Source organism: Hyperolius riggenbachi, chromosome 12 (assembly GCF_040937935.1).
Source record: "Hyperolius riggenbachi isolate aHypRig1 chromosome 12, aHypRig1.pri, whole genome shotgun sequence".
In the NCBI taxonomy this organism is placed as follows: domain Eukaryota; kingdom Metazoa; phylum Chordata; class Amphibia; order Anura; family Hyperoliidae; genus Hyperolius; species Hyperolius riggenbachi.
This window is the reverse complement of record NC_090657.1, coordinates 12,907,318-12,926,308: the sequence shown is the minus strand read 5'-3', so window position 1 is coordinate 12,926,308 and position 18,991 is coordinate 12,907,318. Positions and strand designations below refer to the sequence as shown.

At 47.4% G+C, this 18,991-nt stretch overlaps 1 protein-coding gene across 2 annotated transcripts in view; it reads right to left on the bottom strand.

Annotated features, from left to right (window-relative positions):
* The window catches only part of ITGA3 (integrin subunit alpha 3), a 180,530-nt gene extending 163,458 nt beyond the window's left edge, over nucleotides 1-17,072 (bottom strand). Inside the window, exon 1 of one of the 2 annotated variants that reach the window (XM_068263981.1) lies at nucleotides 16,580-17,072. In XM_068263981.1, coding sequence (XP_068120082.1) covers nucleotides 16,580-16,737 — 158 coding nt within the window. In that variant the 5' untranslated portion in view covers nucleotides 16,738-17,072. The remainder of the gene's footprint in view (nucleotides 1-16,579) is intronic. The other variant, XM_068263982.1, reaches the window with a different exon arrangement.
* Between the last annotated feature and the right edge of the window lie 1,919 nt (nucleotides 17,073-18,991).

Below are 18,991 nucleotides of genomic sequence, written 5' to 3'. Positions count from 1 at the left end.
TAGGGAGTCGGAGTCGAGGAGCCGGAGCCATTTTGGGTACCCGGAGTCGTAGTTGATGGTTTCATAAACTGAGGAGTCAGAGTTGGAAGATTTTTGTACCGACTCCACAGCCCTGGTTCTGTTTGCCACATTGTCACAGCCTGAGGGCTGGAGATGCTATCAGCTTGCCTGTGTGTAAATTCAGTCCCCCCCCCTCCTCCTCCCTCCTCCCCTCTGCCTCTGAAATCAATGGCTAGTAACACCTCCTCCTCCTGCCCAGACTGAGCTCCCATAAGCCCTTGCTACAGTGCCAAGGCAAAAAAGGAGCTGTGGGCGTGGCTTGTTTAGTCTATAGGGAATTAGAGTATTAAAACAAAACAAAAAAAGTATTTGGCTTGCCCTATAAACTATATGAAAGGAACACAATTATGCAATGAGTAAAAGTTTATCTCGGATCCACTTTAACTCAGAACTTCCCTCTGCACTAAAAGATAAGTAACAGCATAATAACGTTTAAAGAAAACCATTGTTACAGCTGATACAAATCCTGCAATAAATCTGCACTGTGTCTATCTTGTAGGCAGACATTGTTTACATCCTGTGTTTACAAATTAGCTGCTCTGCCGTGGCAAAGATTCCTGAACGGACACAGCTAATTGATCAAATTACAGTGGTGATTAGTCACAGTTCGGGGGGGGATTAGACAGGCTCTCTAAATACATACATGGTGCATTTCTATACGTATTCCTTCTCCCCTGTGCAAGAGTTCAGGTCCACTTTAAAGGATACGCGAAGTGACATGTGACATGATGAGATAGACATGGGTATGTACAGTGCCTAGCACACAAATAACTATGCTGTGTTCCTTTTTTTCTTTCTCTGCCTGAAAGAGTTAACTATCAGGTATGTAAGTGGGTGACTCAGTCCTGACTCAGACAGGAAGTGACTACAGTGTGACCCGCACTGGTAAGAAATTCCAACTATAAAACACTTTCCTGGCAGAAAATGGATTCTGAGAGCAGGAAAGACATAAAAAGGGTCAATAGTTCATAGATTTTAGCTCTGGCATACTTCAATGAATGTGTCATTGAGCAAAAACAATATAACAGTTAAAACTTAAAAAGTAGATTTAAACATAAAATAAAACTGTGGGATATCTTAAAAAGTAATTTTTAGGAGAAGGAGGATAAATACAATCATTTATTTCTTTAGTTTATTTTCGCTTCGGGTGTAAACAGGAGGGAGGAATTGCGTAAAACATTCTCACGAATCCCAGACGGCGGCATTTGTGCATTACATCCATGGAAGAAATCGAAGTGTTCCATTGTGTATGAATATCAGCCAGTCAACATGCTGTAATCCCCTGCGAGCCTGAATATTTATTTAGTGGTTACCTCCCAAGCAAGGAGATCGCTGAATGACATAAGGAGCGATATCAGCTTGCCTGGGCATTGCTCCTGCCTGCGCCTGTTCCATCACTCCACACAGTTACTCAAGTGTTATACAAGACCCCAGCTGTAGGGGAGATACCCCCATTAAAGTGGACTTTATACTGCAGCTAAGAAGTACAATATTTCCAGAAATGTGGTGCATTTTAAAGGAAAACTGAAGAGAGAGGTATATGGAGGCTGCCATATTTATCTCCTTTTAAGCAATTCTAGTTGCCTGGCTGCCCTGCTGATCCTCTGCCTCCAATACTTCAGCCACAGCCCCTAATCAAGCATGCAGCAGATCAGGGGTTTCTGACATTATTGTCAAATCTGACAAGATTAGACGCAGTCAATAACACCAGAAACAAGCATGCAGCTAATCTTGTCAGATTTGACAATAATGTCAGAAACACCTGATCTGCTGCATGCTTGTTGCATGCTAAAAGTATTAGGGCAGAGGATCAGCAGGACTGCAGGTAACTGGTATTGTTTAAAAGGAAATAAATATGGCAGCCTCCATATACCTCTCTCTTCAGCTGTCCTTTAAAGGGAACCTGAAGCACAGAAAATTATTTAAAATAAACACATGACATAGCTGCAAATGAATATTACATACTGACCTTCACCGTCAGTTCCTCTCAAAAGCTCACCCTTCCAGTTCTAACAATATTTTGTCAGAACTGAAATATACCAGTTGCTGTCAGTTATATATCAGCTGCTATCAGTTACAACTGAATGTGCAAGGTAATGTCCATGTTTTCCTATGGCTCAAGTGGGTGATATTACAGTTTAACAGTGTGCTGACCAGGAAGCGGTTAGGGGGTAATGGCCATTTTTAAAATGGAGGACGGAGAATTCCATTGATCACAGTGGACAAATGGGACGCAGGAGAGGAGAGAGAGATGATTAGAAGACTACACCAATGTAAGTATGACCTGTGCATGGTTATTTTGACTTTTTATTTTCAGTTCAGGTTCTCTTTAACCTCCTTGCAGGTTATCCCGAGCTCAGCTCGGGGTAACCTGCGCAGGAGGATTTCTCAGGCCCCGCTGGGCCGATTTGCATAATATTTTTTTTGTTACATGCAGCTAACACTTTGCTAGCTGCTTGTAACATTCGATCGTCGCCGCTCGTCAACGATCCGTCGTTACCCGCCGCGTCGAGCCGCCCCCCCACCCCGCCCCATACCCCTGCGCAGCCTGGTCAATCAGTGCCAGCTGGGCCGGTTTAAGCAACAATGGGGCCCCAGGGCAAAATAAACCTGGGGGGCCCCCCCAACATATACCCCAGAAGAAAAATCGGCATTAGGGGACCTTTTTTGCAGCTGGTATAGTCAGGGTGTGAAGTCCCAATCAGTCAGAGCTCCACATTCTGGCTATTCCAGCCTGCATGGGGGACAAGGGGTTAAAAAGTTTCAGGAGGGGGAACCCCACATAATTTTTTTTTTTTTTTAAATTCCCACACTCTAAACATAAAAAAAAATTGGGAAAATAGGAAAAAATGCCAGGGATCTTCATACAGCCATATTGCGGCTGTATAGCGATCCCTGGCCAAAGCGCTGCGGCTGCGTATGGACCTCCTGGAAACCCCGTCAGGAAATTTATTGCGCTTTCGTTTGATGTATGTAAAATGACACTACCGTTAGGTTTGCTACTAAAAGTTACATTTACCGCATTTAAAACTATACTTTTTTCCTTCTAAACTTTAAAATCGATTTTCTCAAAAACTATAAGGTCTTTTTGAAAAATTGTTTTTTCCTCTTATTCCCAATGATCTCCTTAACATATCCTGCAAATTTAGGGTTTCTAGTGGATTTGCTATTAACCATTAAAGTCGGCAGGTTTTTAAAGTGACTCCGAGCAGTGCAGAAACTATGGAAAGATGCATATCATTTTAAAACTCTCTTTCTCCTCTTTCCAATGATATATAAACCGCCGCCCTACGCCTTTTAGTTTTCACTATTTTCGCGATTGAAATTGCCGCGGCCGGATTTAGGTGTCGCCAGAAAGAGGAGAAAGAGAGCTTTAAAATGATATCCATCTTTCCATAGTTACTTGTATTACACAGGACGACACTTTCCCCAGTGTTAGCAGCTCCATTCAGCAGAATGGAGCTGCTGACTTTAGGAAAAAGTCGCCCTGTGTAATACAATGTAACTATGGAAAGATGGGTATCATTTTAAAGCTCTCTTTCTCCTCTTTCTGGCGACACCTAAATCATCGCCCTACGCCTTTTAGTTTTCTCTATTTTCGCGATTGAAATCGCGGCCGCGGCAATTTCAATCGCGAAAATAGCGAAAACTAAAAGGCGTAGGGAGGCGGTTTATATATCATTGGAAAGAGGAGAAAGAGAGCTTTAAAATGATATGCATCTTTCCATAGTTTCTGCACTGCTCGGAGTCCCTTTAAATGTGTTTTTTTTTTCCTTTGAAACTTTAAAAATCGATTTTCTCAAAAACTATAAGTCCGATTTGAAATTTTTTTTTCCTCTTGTAGCCACTGGGGGCCCCTACAAGCTCTGGGGCCCTGGGGCAGCTGCCTACTTTGCCTTAATGGTGGCGCCGGCCCTGAGTGCCAGGCAGCGCTGAGGGGTGGATCGGGATTCCCTGTGACGTCCCGACATCCACCCGCCCGGTCGCCCTGGGCTCGCTACATGATTCGAGAAAAAAAAAATTTAAAGAAAGTTCTGCGCTGCCTCCTTGCCGGCGGGAATTAGACCGGCAAGGAGGTTAAAGTCCTGGCTACGGATCAGCCTGTTTAGGTTTCACCTGCCACTCTAGTGTTACAAGTAAAGCAGCAGAGGGTGCGGGCGCTGTGATTTGTCACTGTATATTGCTGTACACTGCCTGCCTGGGTCAATGTGTACCATCACGCTACACGCACACATATTTGCACACCCCGCCCTGCAGGAATAGAAAACTTTCTTATCTGCAGGTGTGATGAACAAAGGCAGAGGAGGAAAGTCAGGCCTTTCAGCAGGCAGAGGATTGCGCACCCTGCTCCTCCCCCCTCGCAGAACATCGCAGATTAACCCCTTCACTGCAAGCCTTGCCAGGATCTATTCTTCCTGGCCAGCCACACTCCATAAACTGCAATGGTGTCACTGACATAAACCTGTGCAGCAAATCACAGCCTCTTAACACCTTCTTCTCTGCGCACAATTAAACTTTATTGGTCAGACGTCTGTCAGTTTAACAGCACAAAGGCCTACAGGGCATCTATATTTACAGCATCACATCCCCATTAATCTGCCTCCTCCCTACCTGGTTACCAGGGATTTATTTGACTGCTATGACAACTGCTGTGGCCACTTTAGAGATGTGAAATAAAGCTATTTTAGGACAAACACTTCTCAATTTTAAAGCAGTAGGATCAGCCATACTATGCCAGGGAAAATAAACACATATATAAGTAGATAAATACTTGATCTACTTACATAACATGTACTGTACTGTCCACATTTTTATTTCAGTGAATGTTATATAGTAAATGAAGAGAATTCTGTTCCTGGTGGGGGCCATGTCTTTTGCCCACAGTTTGAGGCTAAATCCTGATGTCATTTCTGCCCTTTACTTTTTTTTTCTTTTCTCCTCCAATTGCTGAGTCACCTCAGCCTTGCTTGTAAACACAAGTGAGCAGAGGATCATGTTTCAGCTAGGCAGGGAAATAAAGGGAAGGGCATGAATATATTATATTTCCCAGCATGCAACTGTTTGGCACTGACTACTAAAGGGCCAGTGCTCCTAAAGTATGTAATAACTCCAAATCATAACAGCAGAAAAAGTTGTGAAAGTTTTGAATGCAGGATTAGCATCTTTATCACTTAATACACTCAGACCAGTTGCTGCTGAAATTTGATTTTTATGCTGACACTCCCGCTTTAAAGGGAACATGAAGTGAGAGGCACAAAGACGGCAATATTTATTTCCTTTTTAACAATACTAGAAAAAAATACATATATCCAGGCACATCGCATCTAGTTAGGACATTAAATAAGTTATTAAGGAAAGGGAGGTGCTGAAGGGGGTGTGGCTAGAAAACAGCAAAAATCTATTAACCCCTCGCACTCTCGCATGCAAATGTTCAGACAAATGCATTCACAGATTCACTCATCCAGGCACAACTGTTATCCCTACAGCTAAGTTAAAACCCGGGGTCTTAGTTCACAGAAGAATGCATGCTTATGCTTAGTCCCCTATACTGCGCAGAAGTATCCAGGTAAACATAGGTGTCCTAACTCTGGCCCTGTAACATGCATAGTGCAGACATGCAAACACATTTTTTCTTGTTACTGACCCCTGTGGCTAGGGTCTAATTCAGTGCACTCCCTCCTTCCCCTGTATGTGTTTGTCAGCATGCAGACAGCTTATGCTGGTGTATGTGCATGGTGCACATGGACACATAACGTTAGCTCCCTTGTGCGATTGGTAAGATGCACTGTCTGTCCCAGGAGAGGAAGTTAGGATGTGTGCTCCTAATCCCTAGATAGGTTTGATGCAATGAATGTGTTTGCATGTCTGCACTATGCATGTTACAGGGCCAGAGTTAGGACACCTATGTTTACCTGGGTACTTCTGCGCAGTATAGGTGACTAAGCATAAGAATGCATTCTTCTGTGAACTAAGACCCCGGCTTTTAACTTAGCTGTAGGGATAACAGTTGTGCCTGGATGAGTGAATCTGTGAATGCATTTGTTTGAACATTTGCATGCGAGAGTGCGAAGGGTTAATAGATTTTAACAATACTAGTTGCCTGGCAGTCCTGATGATCATTCCAGCATCAGTAGTATCTGAATCGCACACCTGAAACAAGCATGCAGCTAATCTAGTCAGATTTTTGTCAGAAACATCTGATCTGCTGCATGCTTGTTCAGGGTCTGTGCCTAAAAGTATTAGAGGAAAGGGACCAGCAGGACTGCCAGGCAGTTTAAAAGAATATAAGTATGGCAGCCTCCATATCCCACTCACTTAATGTCTTGTCAGAGATGTTATTTATCTCATTTTGTCAGTTACTTCCCTTAGCTTTGCGTAATATGCAGGCGCTATTTAAATAAAAGGATAATGGCCAATAAATTGTACATTATACAAATATGTTCCCAAGAGATATTAAAGAGGAACTGTAACCAAGAATTGAACTTCCTCCCAATCAGTAGCTGATACCCCCTTTCCCATGAGAAATCTATTGCTTTTCTTGAATAGATCATCCGGAGGGTCTGTATGGCTGATATTGTGGTGAAACCCCTTCCACAGTGTGATGTCATGACCATGGTCCTGACAGTTTGCTATCTGAGAACCCTGTTGCATTGTGGGAAATTACAGTTTTTTTCAACTGTCAAGTAAGCAATATCTCCCTCTGTGCAAAGTCTTAAGGTGCGTACACACATGCGACTATAGTAGTTTGTAACGATCGTTCCCCCGATCTTTACCAACGACGATCGTTACAAAAAACGAACCACCGACTATTAAGGCAAACGACGAACGAGCCAAATCGCTACAAAAGAAAGTTCTGTCTCGGCGGATTTTAACCAACGACGATCGTTTGCAAAAGTAGTACATCGTTGGAAACGGTCGTTCGTACTAGGCTTGACATGCGCATTTCGCTATTTCTCTGTGAAACTTCTCATTTTTATGCGCAGGCGCAATAGTTGCTTTACGTGATGTAACGTTCGTTCTAACGATCAGATCGTTACACACCTTTTAAAACTATCTTTACTTAGGTCGTTCATTCATCGATTAAAAGTTCGTTCGTCGTTCTCAACGAACGATCGTTGTCGCATGTGTGTACGTAGCATTAGGCCAGAAACCCAATAGGAACGTTTCCTAATCACTAGTGATTTGAAAAAGCTCTAGCTAATGCAACGCTATGGGGGATTTTTATAAAATCACATTGCTCAAATAGGGTCACACCCAGGGCCGGGCCGAGGCATAGGCTGGAGAGGCTCCAGCCTCAGGGCGCAGTGTAGGAGGGGGCGCACAATTCATTCAGCTGTCATTCCTAATTGTGTATGAAGCAGAAAGAAATAGAAAAGGGGATACATAGCAGTGACTGCACGCCAGATAACTAGATAGTAAGGTGTTGGGGAGGTTGTGGGCCCTGTGGCCCTCTTAGTCTAATAGCAATCAATGTTTGAGGGCTGGGGTGGGAGGGATGGAGGGGCGCAATTTGGTGTCTCAGCCTTGGGTGCTGGAGAACCTTGTCCCTGCTCTGGTCACACCCCATAGCATTACATTAGCAAGAGCTTTCACATCGCAAAGCGCTCAGGCAATCGCTCCTGGTGGGTTTGTGGCCTAAGTAATGAACATTCTACACAAATCACCTGGCAGGACTAAAGAGGTCGCCATCAGTAGTAAATTTCAGAATGTAAATAAGGGAGAGGAAAGATTTTACAATGAGCAAACACTGACTAAATCATTTATATATTAATATTGTACAAAATATGCAATTAATAATGTCATTTTCACTACAGTTCATATATAAGAAAGTCTGATTTGTAAAAATGGCCAGCAAATCGCTCTAAACGTAACCGTGTACACTGTCATTATTAAAGGGTTAGTTATTGATTATATCCTACACATCTATTTGTAATATAGACTTTCTACTAGCGTTGCTCCTCAGAATAATATCAAATATCATGAAGATGACATGTCAGCGCTGTAGGAATAATAATAATAGCAATATTGGCCTCACTCTGCTGTAGAGAAAGAACTTGCACAACTCCATAACAACCGCTTCCTGTGTCCCTTAAAGAGGAACTGCAGTGAAAATAAACAAATAGCCAGGACCTTAAAGAGAACCTGAACTGAAAATAAAAAGTCAAAATAACCATACACAGGTCATACTTCCCTCCTGTGTAGTCTGCTCATCAATCTCTCTCTCTTCTCCTGCGTCCCATTTGCCCACTGTGATCAATGGAATTCTCCGTCCTCCATTTTTTTAAAATGGCCATTATCCCATAACAGCTTCCGGGTCAGCACACTGTTACGCTGTAATATCACCCACTTGAGCCATAGGGAGACACGGACATTACCTTGCACATTCAGTTGTAACTGACAGCTGCTGATATATTTCAGTTCTGACAAAATCTTGTCAGAACTGGACGGGATCACTGTAAGAAGAAAATGGTGAGCTTCTGAGAGGAGCTGAGGGTGAGGTAAGTCTGTAATATTCATTTGCAGCTACGTCATGTGTTTATATTAAATAATTTTACTCAGTTCAGGTTCCCTTTAAAGAGGAACTATAGTGAAAATAAGGTAAAAGATACGATTTTATTTATTACAGTATTCATAAATTATTTTGTCAGTGTTTGCCCATCGTACAACTTTTCCTCACCCCGATTTACGTTTTTTAGCTCAGCGGAATGTTTGGTTACTGAGCGTTCTGAAGCCAATAGACATAATACCTGGCCTGGGGTGGGGCATAGCTAATCAGCCTCGGCTGTGACAACACTGGGAGGGCGGAACTACATACCAATATACAGCAATATATAGATATAGGAAGTGTTTGATGCAGAAACCAGGAAAATTATCGTAAAAGTGGCTATCCTGAATAATTCACAGCATTCTACTATACGTCACTATAGTGACATATTAATGTAGACGAGCTTCATTAACAACCATACCTTTACCTCCAATACAGAAGATTTCAAAAACCACTTGTACCATCCATGTGTATAGAAGCCATAGCTACAACCCAACCTACACCCCTAATATAGCTAATCTACAGATATGAGACTGCGGATGCCCCCATTTCTAGATTATCTTCAGTTATATAATCTGTGACTCCTAATATAAAGAATTTTTTTTCTAGATAAACTTTAGATATGCCACTGTTCCTCAATACAGAAGATCTTCAATACGCCACTAATTATTTCCACTATTTGTAGATAAGATTCAGACATACTGCTACCCATGTCCCTTAAGGGCCTGTTCCCACTAGCCGGCAAGCCTCTTGCCGAGCACTTGAAGTGATGAGCGCCATGCACGGCTGTAGGGTTTTGGATGCATGCAGCAGAAATCTGCAGCATGCTATCCAGAATCGCAACACAGCACAATTCAGAGAGCAAACCTTTGAAGGTATAGACAGCGTTTCCTCGCTCGACTCACCTGCCGATTTGGTGTAGATTCAGGACGCATTCGCCCCTAGTGGAAACGGGCCCAGAGACAGAAGATCTTTAGATATTCCCAGGGCTGTGGAGTCAGCACAAAAATCATTTGACTAACTGACTTCTCCGTTTAGGAAACCTCCGACTCCAGGTACCCCAAATTTCTCCCACTCCTTAGTCCAATACTTACCAGGGATGTGGAGTTCAAAACAAAATGTATCCGACTCCTCCGTCCTATAAAAACCTCCGACTCCAGGTACCCAAAAATTGCTCCCACTCCTCAACTCCTCAGCCCTGGCTATTCCACCACTTATTTCCACCATTTGCAGATAAGCTTCAGATATACCGCTACCTATGCCCCCTAATACGGAACATCTTTAGATATTTAACCACTTGTGCCCACCATTTAAACATAAGGAACAGATATGGTCCTACTTATCTATGCTACACACTAAAGTGTATTCCTGTCAGTGTTCTCAGCTGGTATAAAAATTCCATCAATGCCTCTTACTAACATTATGGCTTAGCCTAATCCCAAATACATCCTTACCTGAAAAGAATCACCAGTTTAGGCCTCAAAGCATTCTAAGGAGCTCTTTATACCCCAGGCATACTGCTTGGTTTCCTATTAATGTTGCCATCCATTGCTGAAATCCCATTCTAATGATGGCCACACAAAGCTATTAGACTTTGGGAAATGTTACTAACAAAGAAAGTCAGTAAGAATAGTTATCATTGGAATAGTTAGTAAGATGCTGCTAAAAACCTAGGTTAGTCAACTGGATTGCCATCCACCTGGCCTGTATTACACCTCCATGTGTAAAGGAACTGTGGTGTACACCTGCTTATGCCACCAACACACAAAATGCCATGTCTCACACCTCTAAAGGTAGGAACTCACTAGGCAGAATCGCATATGCGGTTTCCATAGCACATAGTGGAAAACGCATACGCGATTCTGCCTAAGGTGTTCCTACCCTTTAGCTCTACTTTCGGGAGCCTCTACACTAAACTCCCTCCAAGTGTCCCACCTCTTCTGCCCATATCACCATAGCAAGGTCTAGGCACCCCAATTATTTGGACAAATCAATCAAAGTCACACATTTGTGAAGGCCCCTGTATGCCATGATCATTGCCAACTGCAATTATACCAGTACTTCTGTCCATGCAATGAACAAGTCCTCCGTTGGCAAAGGGATTACCTGTTCTCTCTTCAAACAATTTTATTAAAGTGTGATTACATGTCTAAACTACCTCTGAGCCAAATAAGCTGCCTAGCTTATCCAAAGTGATATGGAGTGTCTTGCCCTTGAGCAGAGCCGGCCTTAGGTTTCACAGCGCCCTGAGCGAAACCGGATTTTGTTGCCCCCCCCCATAAGTAGCATAGTTGTCCCCATATAGGTAGCATAGTTGCCGCCAGTGTAGGTAGTATAGTTGCCCCATATAGGTAGCATAGCTGCCCTCAGTGTAGCTAGTACAGTTTCCCCTAGTGTAGTAGCATGGTTTCCCCCAGTGTAGGTAGTTTGCCCCCAGCAGTGTAGGTAGCTTGCCCCCAGCGTAGGTAGCTTGCCCCCAGCATAGGTAGCTTGCCCCCAGCGTAGGTAGCTTGCCCCAGTATGCCCCCAGCGTAGGTAGCTTGCCCCAGTATGCCCCCAGCGTAGGTAGCTTGCCCCAGTATGCCCCCAACGTAGGTAGCTTGCCCCAGTATGCCCCCAGCGTAGGTAGCTTGCCCCCAGCGTAGGTAGCTTGCCCCAGTATACCCCCAGCATAGGTAGCTTGCCCCAGTATGCCCCCAGTGTAGGTAGTTTGCCCCCAGCGTAGGTAGCTTGCCCCAGTATGCCCCCAGCATAGGTAGCTTGCCCCAGTATGCCCCCAGCGTAGGTAGCTTGCCCCAGTATGCCCCCAGCGTAGGCAGCTTGCCCCAGTATGCCCCCAGCGTAGGTAGCTTGCCCCAGTATGCCCCCAGCGTAGGTAGCTTGCCCCAGTATGCCCCCAACGTAGGTAGCTTGCCCCAGTATGACCCCAGCGTAGGTAGCTTGCCCCCAGCGTAGGTAGCTTGCCCCAGTATACCCCCAGCATAGGTAGCTTGCCCCAGTATGCCCCCAGCGTAGGTAGCTTGCCCCAGTATGCCCCCAGCGTAGGTAGCTTGCCCCAGTATGCCCCCAGCGTAGGTAGCTTGCCCCAGTATGCCCCCAGCGTAGGTAGCTTGCCCCAGTATGCTCCCAGCGTAGGTAGCTTGCCCCAGTATGCCCCCAGCGTAGGTAGCTTGCCCCCAGTGTAGGTAGTTTGCCCCCAGCGTAGGTAGCTTGCCCCAGTATGCCCCCAGCATAGGTAGCTTGCCCCAGTATGCCCCCAGCGTAGGTAGCTTGCCCCAGTATGCCCCCAGCGTAGGCAGCTTGCCCCAGTATGCCCCCAGCGTAGGTAGCTTGCCCCAGTATACCCCCAGCATAGGTAGCTTGCCCCAGTATGCTACCACTGTAGGTAGCTTGCCCCAGTATGCCCCCAGCGTAGGTAGCTTGCCCCCAGCGTAGGTAGCTTGCCCCAGTATGCCCCCAGCGTAGGTAGCTTGCCCCAGTATGCCCCCAGCGTAGGTAGCTTGCCCCAGTATGCCCCCAGCGTAGGTAGCTTGCCCCAGTATGCCCCCAGCGTAGGTAGCTTGCCCCAGTATGCTCCCAGCGTAGGTAGCTTGCCCCAGTATGCCCCCAGCGTAGGTAGCTTGCCCCCAGTGTAGGTAGTTTGCCCCCAGCGTAGGTAGCTTGCCCCAGTATGCCCCCAGCATAGGTAGCTTGCCCCAGTATGCCCCCAGCGTAGGTAGCTTGCCCCAGTATGCCCCCAGCGTAGGCAGCTTGCCCCAGTATGCCCCCAGCGTAGGTAGCTTGCCCCAGTATACCCCCAGCATAGGTAGCTTGCCCCAGTATGCTACCACTGTAGGTAGCTTGCCCCAGTATGCCCCCAGCGTAGGTAGCTTGCCCCCAGCGTAGGTAGCTTGCCCCAGTATGCCCCCAGCGTAGGTAGCTTGCCCCAGTATGCCCCCAGCGTAGGTAGCTTGCCCCAGTATGCCCCCAGCGTAGGTAGCTTGCCCCAGTATGCCCCCAGCGTAGGTAGCTTGCCCCAGTATGCCCCCAGCGTAGGTAGCTTGCCCCTGTATGCCCCCAGCGTAGGTAGCTTGCCCCTGTATGCCCCCAGCGTAGGTAGCTTGCCCCAGTATGCCCCCAGCGTAGGTAGCTTGCCCCTGTATGCCCCCAGCGTAGGTAGCTTGCCCCTGTATGCCCCCAGCGTAGGTAGCTTGCCCCAGTATGCCCCCAGCGTAGGTAGCTTGCCCCAGTATGCCCCCAGCGTAGGTAGCTTGCCCCTGTATGCCCCCAGTGTAGGTAGCTTGCCCCAGTATGCCCCCAGCGTAGGTAGCTTGCCCCTGTATGCCCCCAGCGTAGGTAGCTTGCCCCCAGCGTAGGTAGCTTGCCCCAGTATGCCCCCAGTGTAAGTAGCTTGCCCCCAGCGTAGGTAGCTTGCCCCAGTATGCCCCCTCCTTTATGTGGCAGCGGGCCGGGCAGAGACTGACTCACCTGACATCCAGCGCCGACGTCACTCTTCTCTCCCTGCTCCATCTGTAGTTAGAGCAGGCTACAAGAAAATGGCCGCCGTTTGTCTGCATGGAGCTAGTCTACTTTAGGGGACCCACCGCAAATCCCCATAGACAAATTGACCTCCGTGTATACTGCAACGAATGTCCGCCTTCCCGCAGCCACTACCCCCACATGTGCTATATCGTTAGAAAGCTCGGGATCTCCTCTATTGAAATATCTTAACCTTTTCAGGCTGTGATACATAGTGGAGAAATAAATAGCCCCGAAACGCCGCGCTTCCGTTTGTAGCAGCCATTTGCTTTGATGTGTGCTTCATCCTGATTGGAGAAATGCTGGTGCTGGGGGGGCGTGACTACATGTAGACTAGCTCCCATTGGTCCACGAACTGTTTCTGAGCTTTGTAATGGTATATCACTGAGGTAAATTTGTCTAAGGTGGGTCCCCTAAAGTTGACTATTCCCCGAGCTGGATATACTTGTTTACATAAAGCAGTATAACAATACTACACTGTCAGCAGCATAGTTATATGAGAACTGACACGAATAGTGAGAGCCACAATGAGCAGCGGGCTGCAGTGTCCATACATCCACAGCATGGCAACTACCTGCCTGGCCGGGAACTGTAGCCGGTAGCTGCTTGTTTTGTTCTGGCACGCCCCCAGCTAACAATCCCTCCAATGAGGAGAGAGAAAAATATTACCAGCACAGAAGTAAGATGGCCGATAGAGCCGCGATAGCGGGCGTTCGGCGCCTCGTACAGAGTGAGTTTCGTTTTTTCCCCACCGAAAGTGGCACCATTCGTTAGAGCTGATTCTCAGCTATCCGTACATATATGACTTAAGGGGTTTTGTACGAGCTGAAAGCGGAAATTATTTCCGTTTTCAGCGCAGCTCAAATTCTCTATGGGGATTTGCGGTGGGTCCCCTAAAGTAGACTAGCTCCGTCTGCATTTGTGGACGTCGGCGGCCATTTTCTTGTAGTCCTGCTCTAAAGACAGACTGAGAGGACACCGGGAGACAGCGGGGCGGCGAGGGGCGACAGGGCACATGCGCCCTTGAGAGCACGGCGCCCTGAGCGACCGCACAGGTCGCTCATAGCAAAGGCCGGCCCTGCCCTTGAGGTACCAATGGTAGATCTCTCAATGCCATTGTATGGAATCTCCTAGGCTGTGGGAATACACACCTAAATGTGCAAATCCAGCAAAATTTCCTATAGTTATAGTCTTAGGATAGTCTTGCCAACAGCCTACACTAGTACTTTTACCTCTGCCTCATCTGACACATGTACATATATCCCTGCCCTATCTGACACCTGTAAATACACACCTACCCCTATCTGACCCTGTACATATACTCCTATCTGACACCTGTACGTGTACTCCTGCCCACCTGTACATATACCCCTGTCCTTATCTGACCCCTGTACATATATCACTCTCCCTGACACCTGTACGTACATATACCCCTTTCCCTATCTGATCATATAGACCTACCTCTATCTGATCCCTTTGCATATATATCCCTGCTTCTAATCTAAAACAAGTACATATACTTCTGTCCCTGACACATGTACATATACCCCCTACCCTACCCATACTCACACCTGTACATATATAATCCTGCCCCTATCTAATAAGGTACATAGACCCCTGAATCTATCTGACACAGGTATATACCCCTGCCCCTATCTCACATATGTATATTTATACTCCTGCCCCTATCTAATACATGTACATGTATCCCTCGCACCCATCTCACATCTGTACACATAACCATGCCCTATGCCAGACCTCTACATATACCACTGAACTAGTCTTACAGCTGAATGTACACACAATCCCTTATCTCACACAAACACATCTTTTCATTTTTCACAGTTATGGGCAAATGCATTACATACACCTCTGTATATCTCACATATGTACACATACCCCCTGCCCTGCATTATACACCTGTACACACCCTCTGCTCATATCCCTTACCTGTGCACATACCCTATCCTTGTTCTACATCTTTATTAAGGTCCTCCACATGTACCCTAGCAGTGGTTCTCAACGTGTGGTACGCGTACCAAGGGGGTTCTTTTGATGGTTCCAGGGGGTACTCAGGCTTGATAAACTTAACCAAAAATAACAAATTTAGAGTTTTAGAAATTTAGAAATCTTAAACAACACCAAATGAGTGTTTTAGCTAATTAAAAGCAATAGTAAATGCTTGGAAATAGTTTAGCACCAATGATCATGTACTAGGATTAAATATATATTTGGCAAGGGGTACTTGTGATGTTTACTATGCTAGGGGGTACTTGATGAGCACAGGGTTCTAAAAGGGGTACATACCAATACAATGTTAAAGGATGCCCGAAGTGACATGTGACATGAGAGAGACATGTGTATGTACAGTGCCTAGCACACAAATAACTAGGCTGTGTTCCTTTTTTTTTCTCTGCCTGAAAGAGTTAAAGAGAGTCTGAAGCGAGACTAAATCTCGCTTCAGACCTCATATATAGCAGGGGCATGTGTGCCCCTGCTAAAACGCCGCAATCCCGCGGCTTACCGAGGGTCCCTGATCCCCCAAATCCCCTCGGTGCAGCGGGGGAGCGCTTCCTGGTTGGGGCAGGGCTAACCGCCGCAGCCCTGCCCCACGCGCGTCTGTCAGCGCGTATCTCCGCCTCTCCCCCGCCCCTCTCAGTCTTCCTTCACTGAGAGGGGCGGGGGAGAGGCGGCGATGTGCGTCTGATAGACGGCGCTGAGAGGCAGGGCTGCAGCCGTCAGCCCTGACTCCAGGAAGCAAAATCAGCGACCAAGTCTGCAACCAAGGTTTGCGGGGGGTGGGTTGGGGGGTCAGGGACCCTCGTTCAGCCGCGGGATAGCGGCGTTTTAGCAGGGGCACACGTGCCCCTGCTACATATGAGAGCTGAAGCGAGATTTAGTCTCGCTTCAGTGTCTCTTTAACTATCAGGTATGTAAGTGGCTGACTCAGTCCTGACTCAGACAGGAAGCGACTACAGCGTGACCCTCACTGATAACTATAAAACACTTTCCTAGCAGAAAATGGCTTCTGAGAGCAGGAAAGAGATAAAAAGGGTCAGTAGTTCATAGATTTTAGCTCTGGCATACTTCAATGAATGTGTCAATGAGCAAAAACAATAAAACAGTTAAAACTTAGAAAAAGAAGATTTAAACATAAAATAAAACTGTGGAATATCTTAAAAAGTCATTTTTAGGAGAAGGAAGATAGATACAATTATTTCATAAGTTTATGTTCGCTTTGGGTGTCCTTTAAGAAACACTAGCACATGCCCATGATGTCCTATATGTGCTGATCCAATCCCTCTCCTGGTCCTACACCTGTACATGTCACCAGAATAGGAGATAGTATTACTCACACACTAGGCAGCAGCACAAGTGATGGTTGGGCAATGCCCTTTCATACAATAAGGAGGTAATCTGCCTCCACCTCACCCCAGCACAAGGCAAGTTACTTACAGGTATCGCTTCTCCCCTTCAGTCTGCTGGTGCATGGAGACCGAGAAGCCGAACAGCCCCTCCGCTGCCCCCGCCTGCTTGATCACCGGCACCTGAGTGTCCACATTGAAGGCAGAACATGCCGAGCACAGCCCCAGGAGGACCATCAGCGGACCCATCCTCTGGTTCTGTCCCTGGTGCTGATCCTGTCCCGGGCACGCGGATCAGCCTTGGTGCCAGCGCGCAGCCTTGTGTCCCGCAGCTCGGATTCTACCCGCTCGTCCCACTCGGCTCAGTGGTGATCCCAAATGTATTCCCAGCCAGTCGCTGCTGGATCCCGATGGTGGATCTGCCTGCCTAGTGCTGCTTCCTAGTAGTGGATCCGTGTCACCTCCAGCAGTGCAGAGACCTGTGTGATTGCCTTGTCCCTCTCCTCCCTCTGCCTGTCCCCTTATCAGTCCCTCCTCCTGTCCATGCACTGCCTGCCTGTCCCACCCACCAACATCACTGGCTGCCCCTCTCCTCCCTCTACTCCCCCCAGCAGCACAAGTTCACCTTCCCTGCCAGGCTGTGCCCTCTCCTCCCTGCCAGGCAGTGCCCCCTCCTCCCTTCCCTACCAAGGCTGCCCCTCTCCTCCCTCTACTCCCCCCAGCAGCAGCACAAGTTCACCTTCCCTGCCAGGCTGTGCACTCTCCTCCCTGCCAGGCTGTGCCCTTTCCTCCCTGCCAGGCAGTGCCCCCTCCTCCCTTCCCTACCAAGGCTGCCCCTCTCCTCCCTCTACTCCCCCCAGCAGCACAAGTTCACCTTCCCTGCCAGGCTGTGCACTCTCCCCTCCCTGCCAGGCTGTGCCCACTGCCCTCCGTTCCCTGCCAGGCAGTGCCCTCTCCTCCCTTCCCTGCCAGGCTGTGCCCACTGCCCTCCCTTCCCTGCCAGGCAGTGCCCCCCCTCTTCCCTACCAGGCTGTGCCCTCACCTCCCTGCCAGGCTGTGCCCTCTCCCTGCCAGGCAGTGCCCTCTCCCTGCCAGGCTTTGCCCTCACCTCCCTGCCAAGGCTGCCCTCTCTTCCCTTCCCTGCCAGGCTGTGCCCCCCCCCCCTTCCCTGCAAGGCTGTGCCCCCTCCTCCCTACCAGGCAGTGCCCCCTCCTCCCTTCCCTACCAGGCAGTGCCCCCTCCTCTTCCCTGCCAGGCTGTGCCCTCTCTTCCCTTCCCTGCCAGGCTGCCCTCTCTCTCCCTTTTTCTTCCGGTGAACTTGTCCCTTTAAACCCGGTACAGATCTCTGCAGCAGAGAGCCGCCCCCCTGCACCTGCCTGTGCTGGGAACTATGGAGGAGGGGGGGGGGGGGGGGGGGGGGGGGGGAGGAGGGAGCAGAGGGAGGAGGAGGGGGGACTCCAACTTTCTCACACTACAAGCTGAAAAGTAGCACACTACAAATAGCTCTCCCACACTGAGCACACACAAAGCTGTCCAAATACCCAGCCTCAGCTAAACACTGCCGTTTTACACAATCCAGCAGCCATTCATAGTTTATGTGCAGTATACTGTTATTTTTACTCTGGAGTTACTCCTGGAGTAGAGATCAGCCTCCTAATAAGCCATGTATTGTTTAGTTTGCATCCCTGTATGTACATCAGCTCCAGAAATTAGTTCCCAGCTCTACTGCTATTAGGCATAGCTCCCAAGTGTCCCTCTTTCCTCCTCATTTGTCCCTCTTTCAGGACTTTGTCCCTCTTTCTATGTAAATATATATATATATATATATATATATATATATATATATATATATATCCTTTAAATTGATATATTACTAATTGTAAAATGTTAATATGAAGAAAAATGAACCAGGATAGAAAGCACCAGTGTGGTCTGAATTATAAAACAACATTTTTCTTATGAAATCTTTATGGTATGTGTGACTAGGGTTGTGATGGGGGTGTGATCAGGGGCGTGGCTTAAGTGTCCCTCTTTCTCATCTCAAAAAGTTGGGAGGTATGATGAACTCCAGAATTTAGTTCCTGGCTGTTCTGTTATTAGGTAGGCATTCAGACCTCGTTCATATCATTTAGCGCAGATGGCTGTGCGATTGGAACGCAACGCGTACGATTGCACGCCATCTGCGCTGCTGATCCCATTCACTACAGTGAATAGGTCAGATTCTTGAAAAATGCATGCAGCAGCGCATATGATGGGAATTGCAGAAGGGCTGTCTGTGCCCTGCTACCGTTCTTGCGCGTCGCACACTATACACGCTGCTGAAATGCGCACAGCAACACATATAGTCTGAACAAGGCCTCACACTTGTCTGCATTTGTGCACATTTTCTGCAAAGGAAAACCATTGTTGGGATCGGTTCCCATTTGCGAGGGATGTTTGGTGCGGAGCAGACGGTTCTTGGACCACACCGTTTTTGCAGCGTCATGCGCGCACCTGGGTGGGG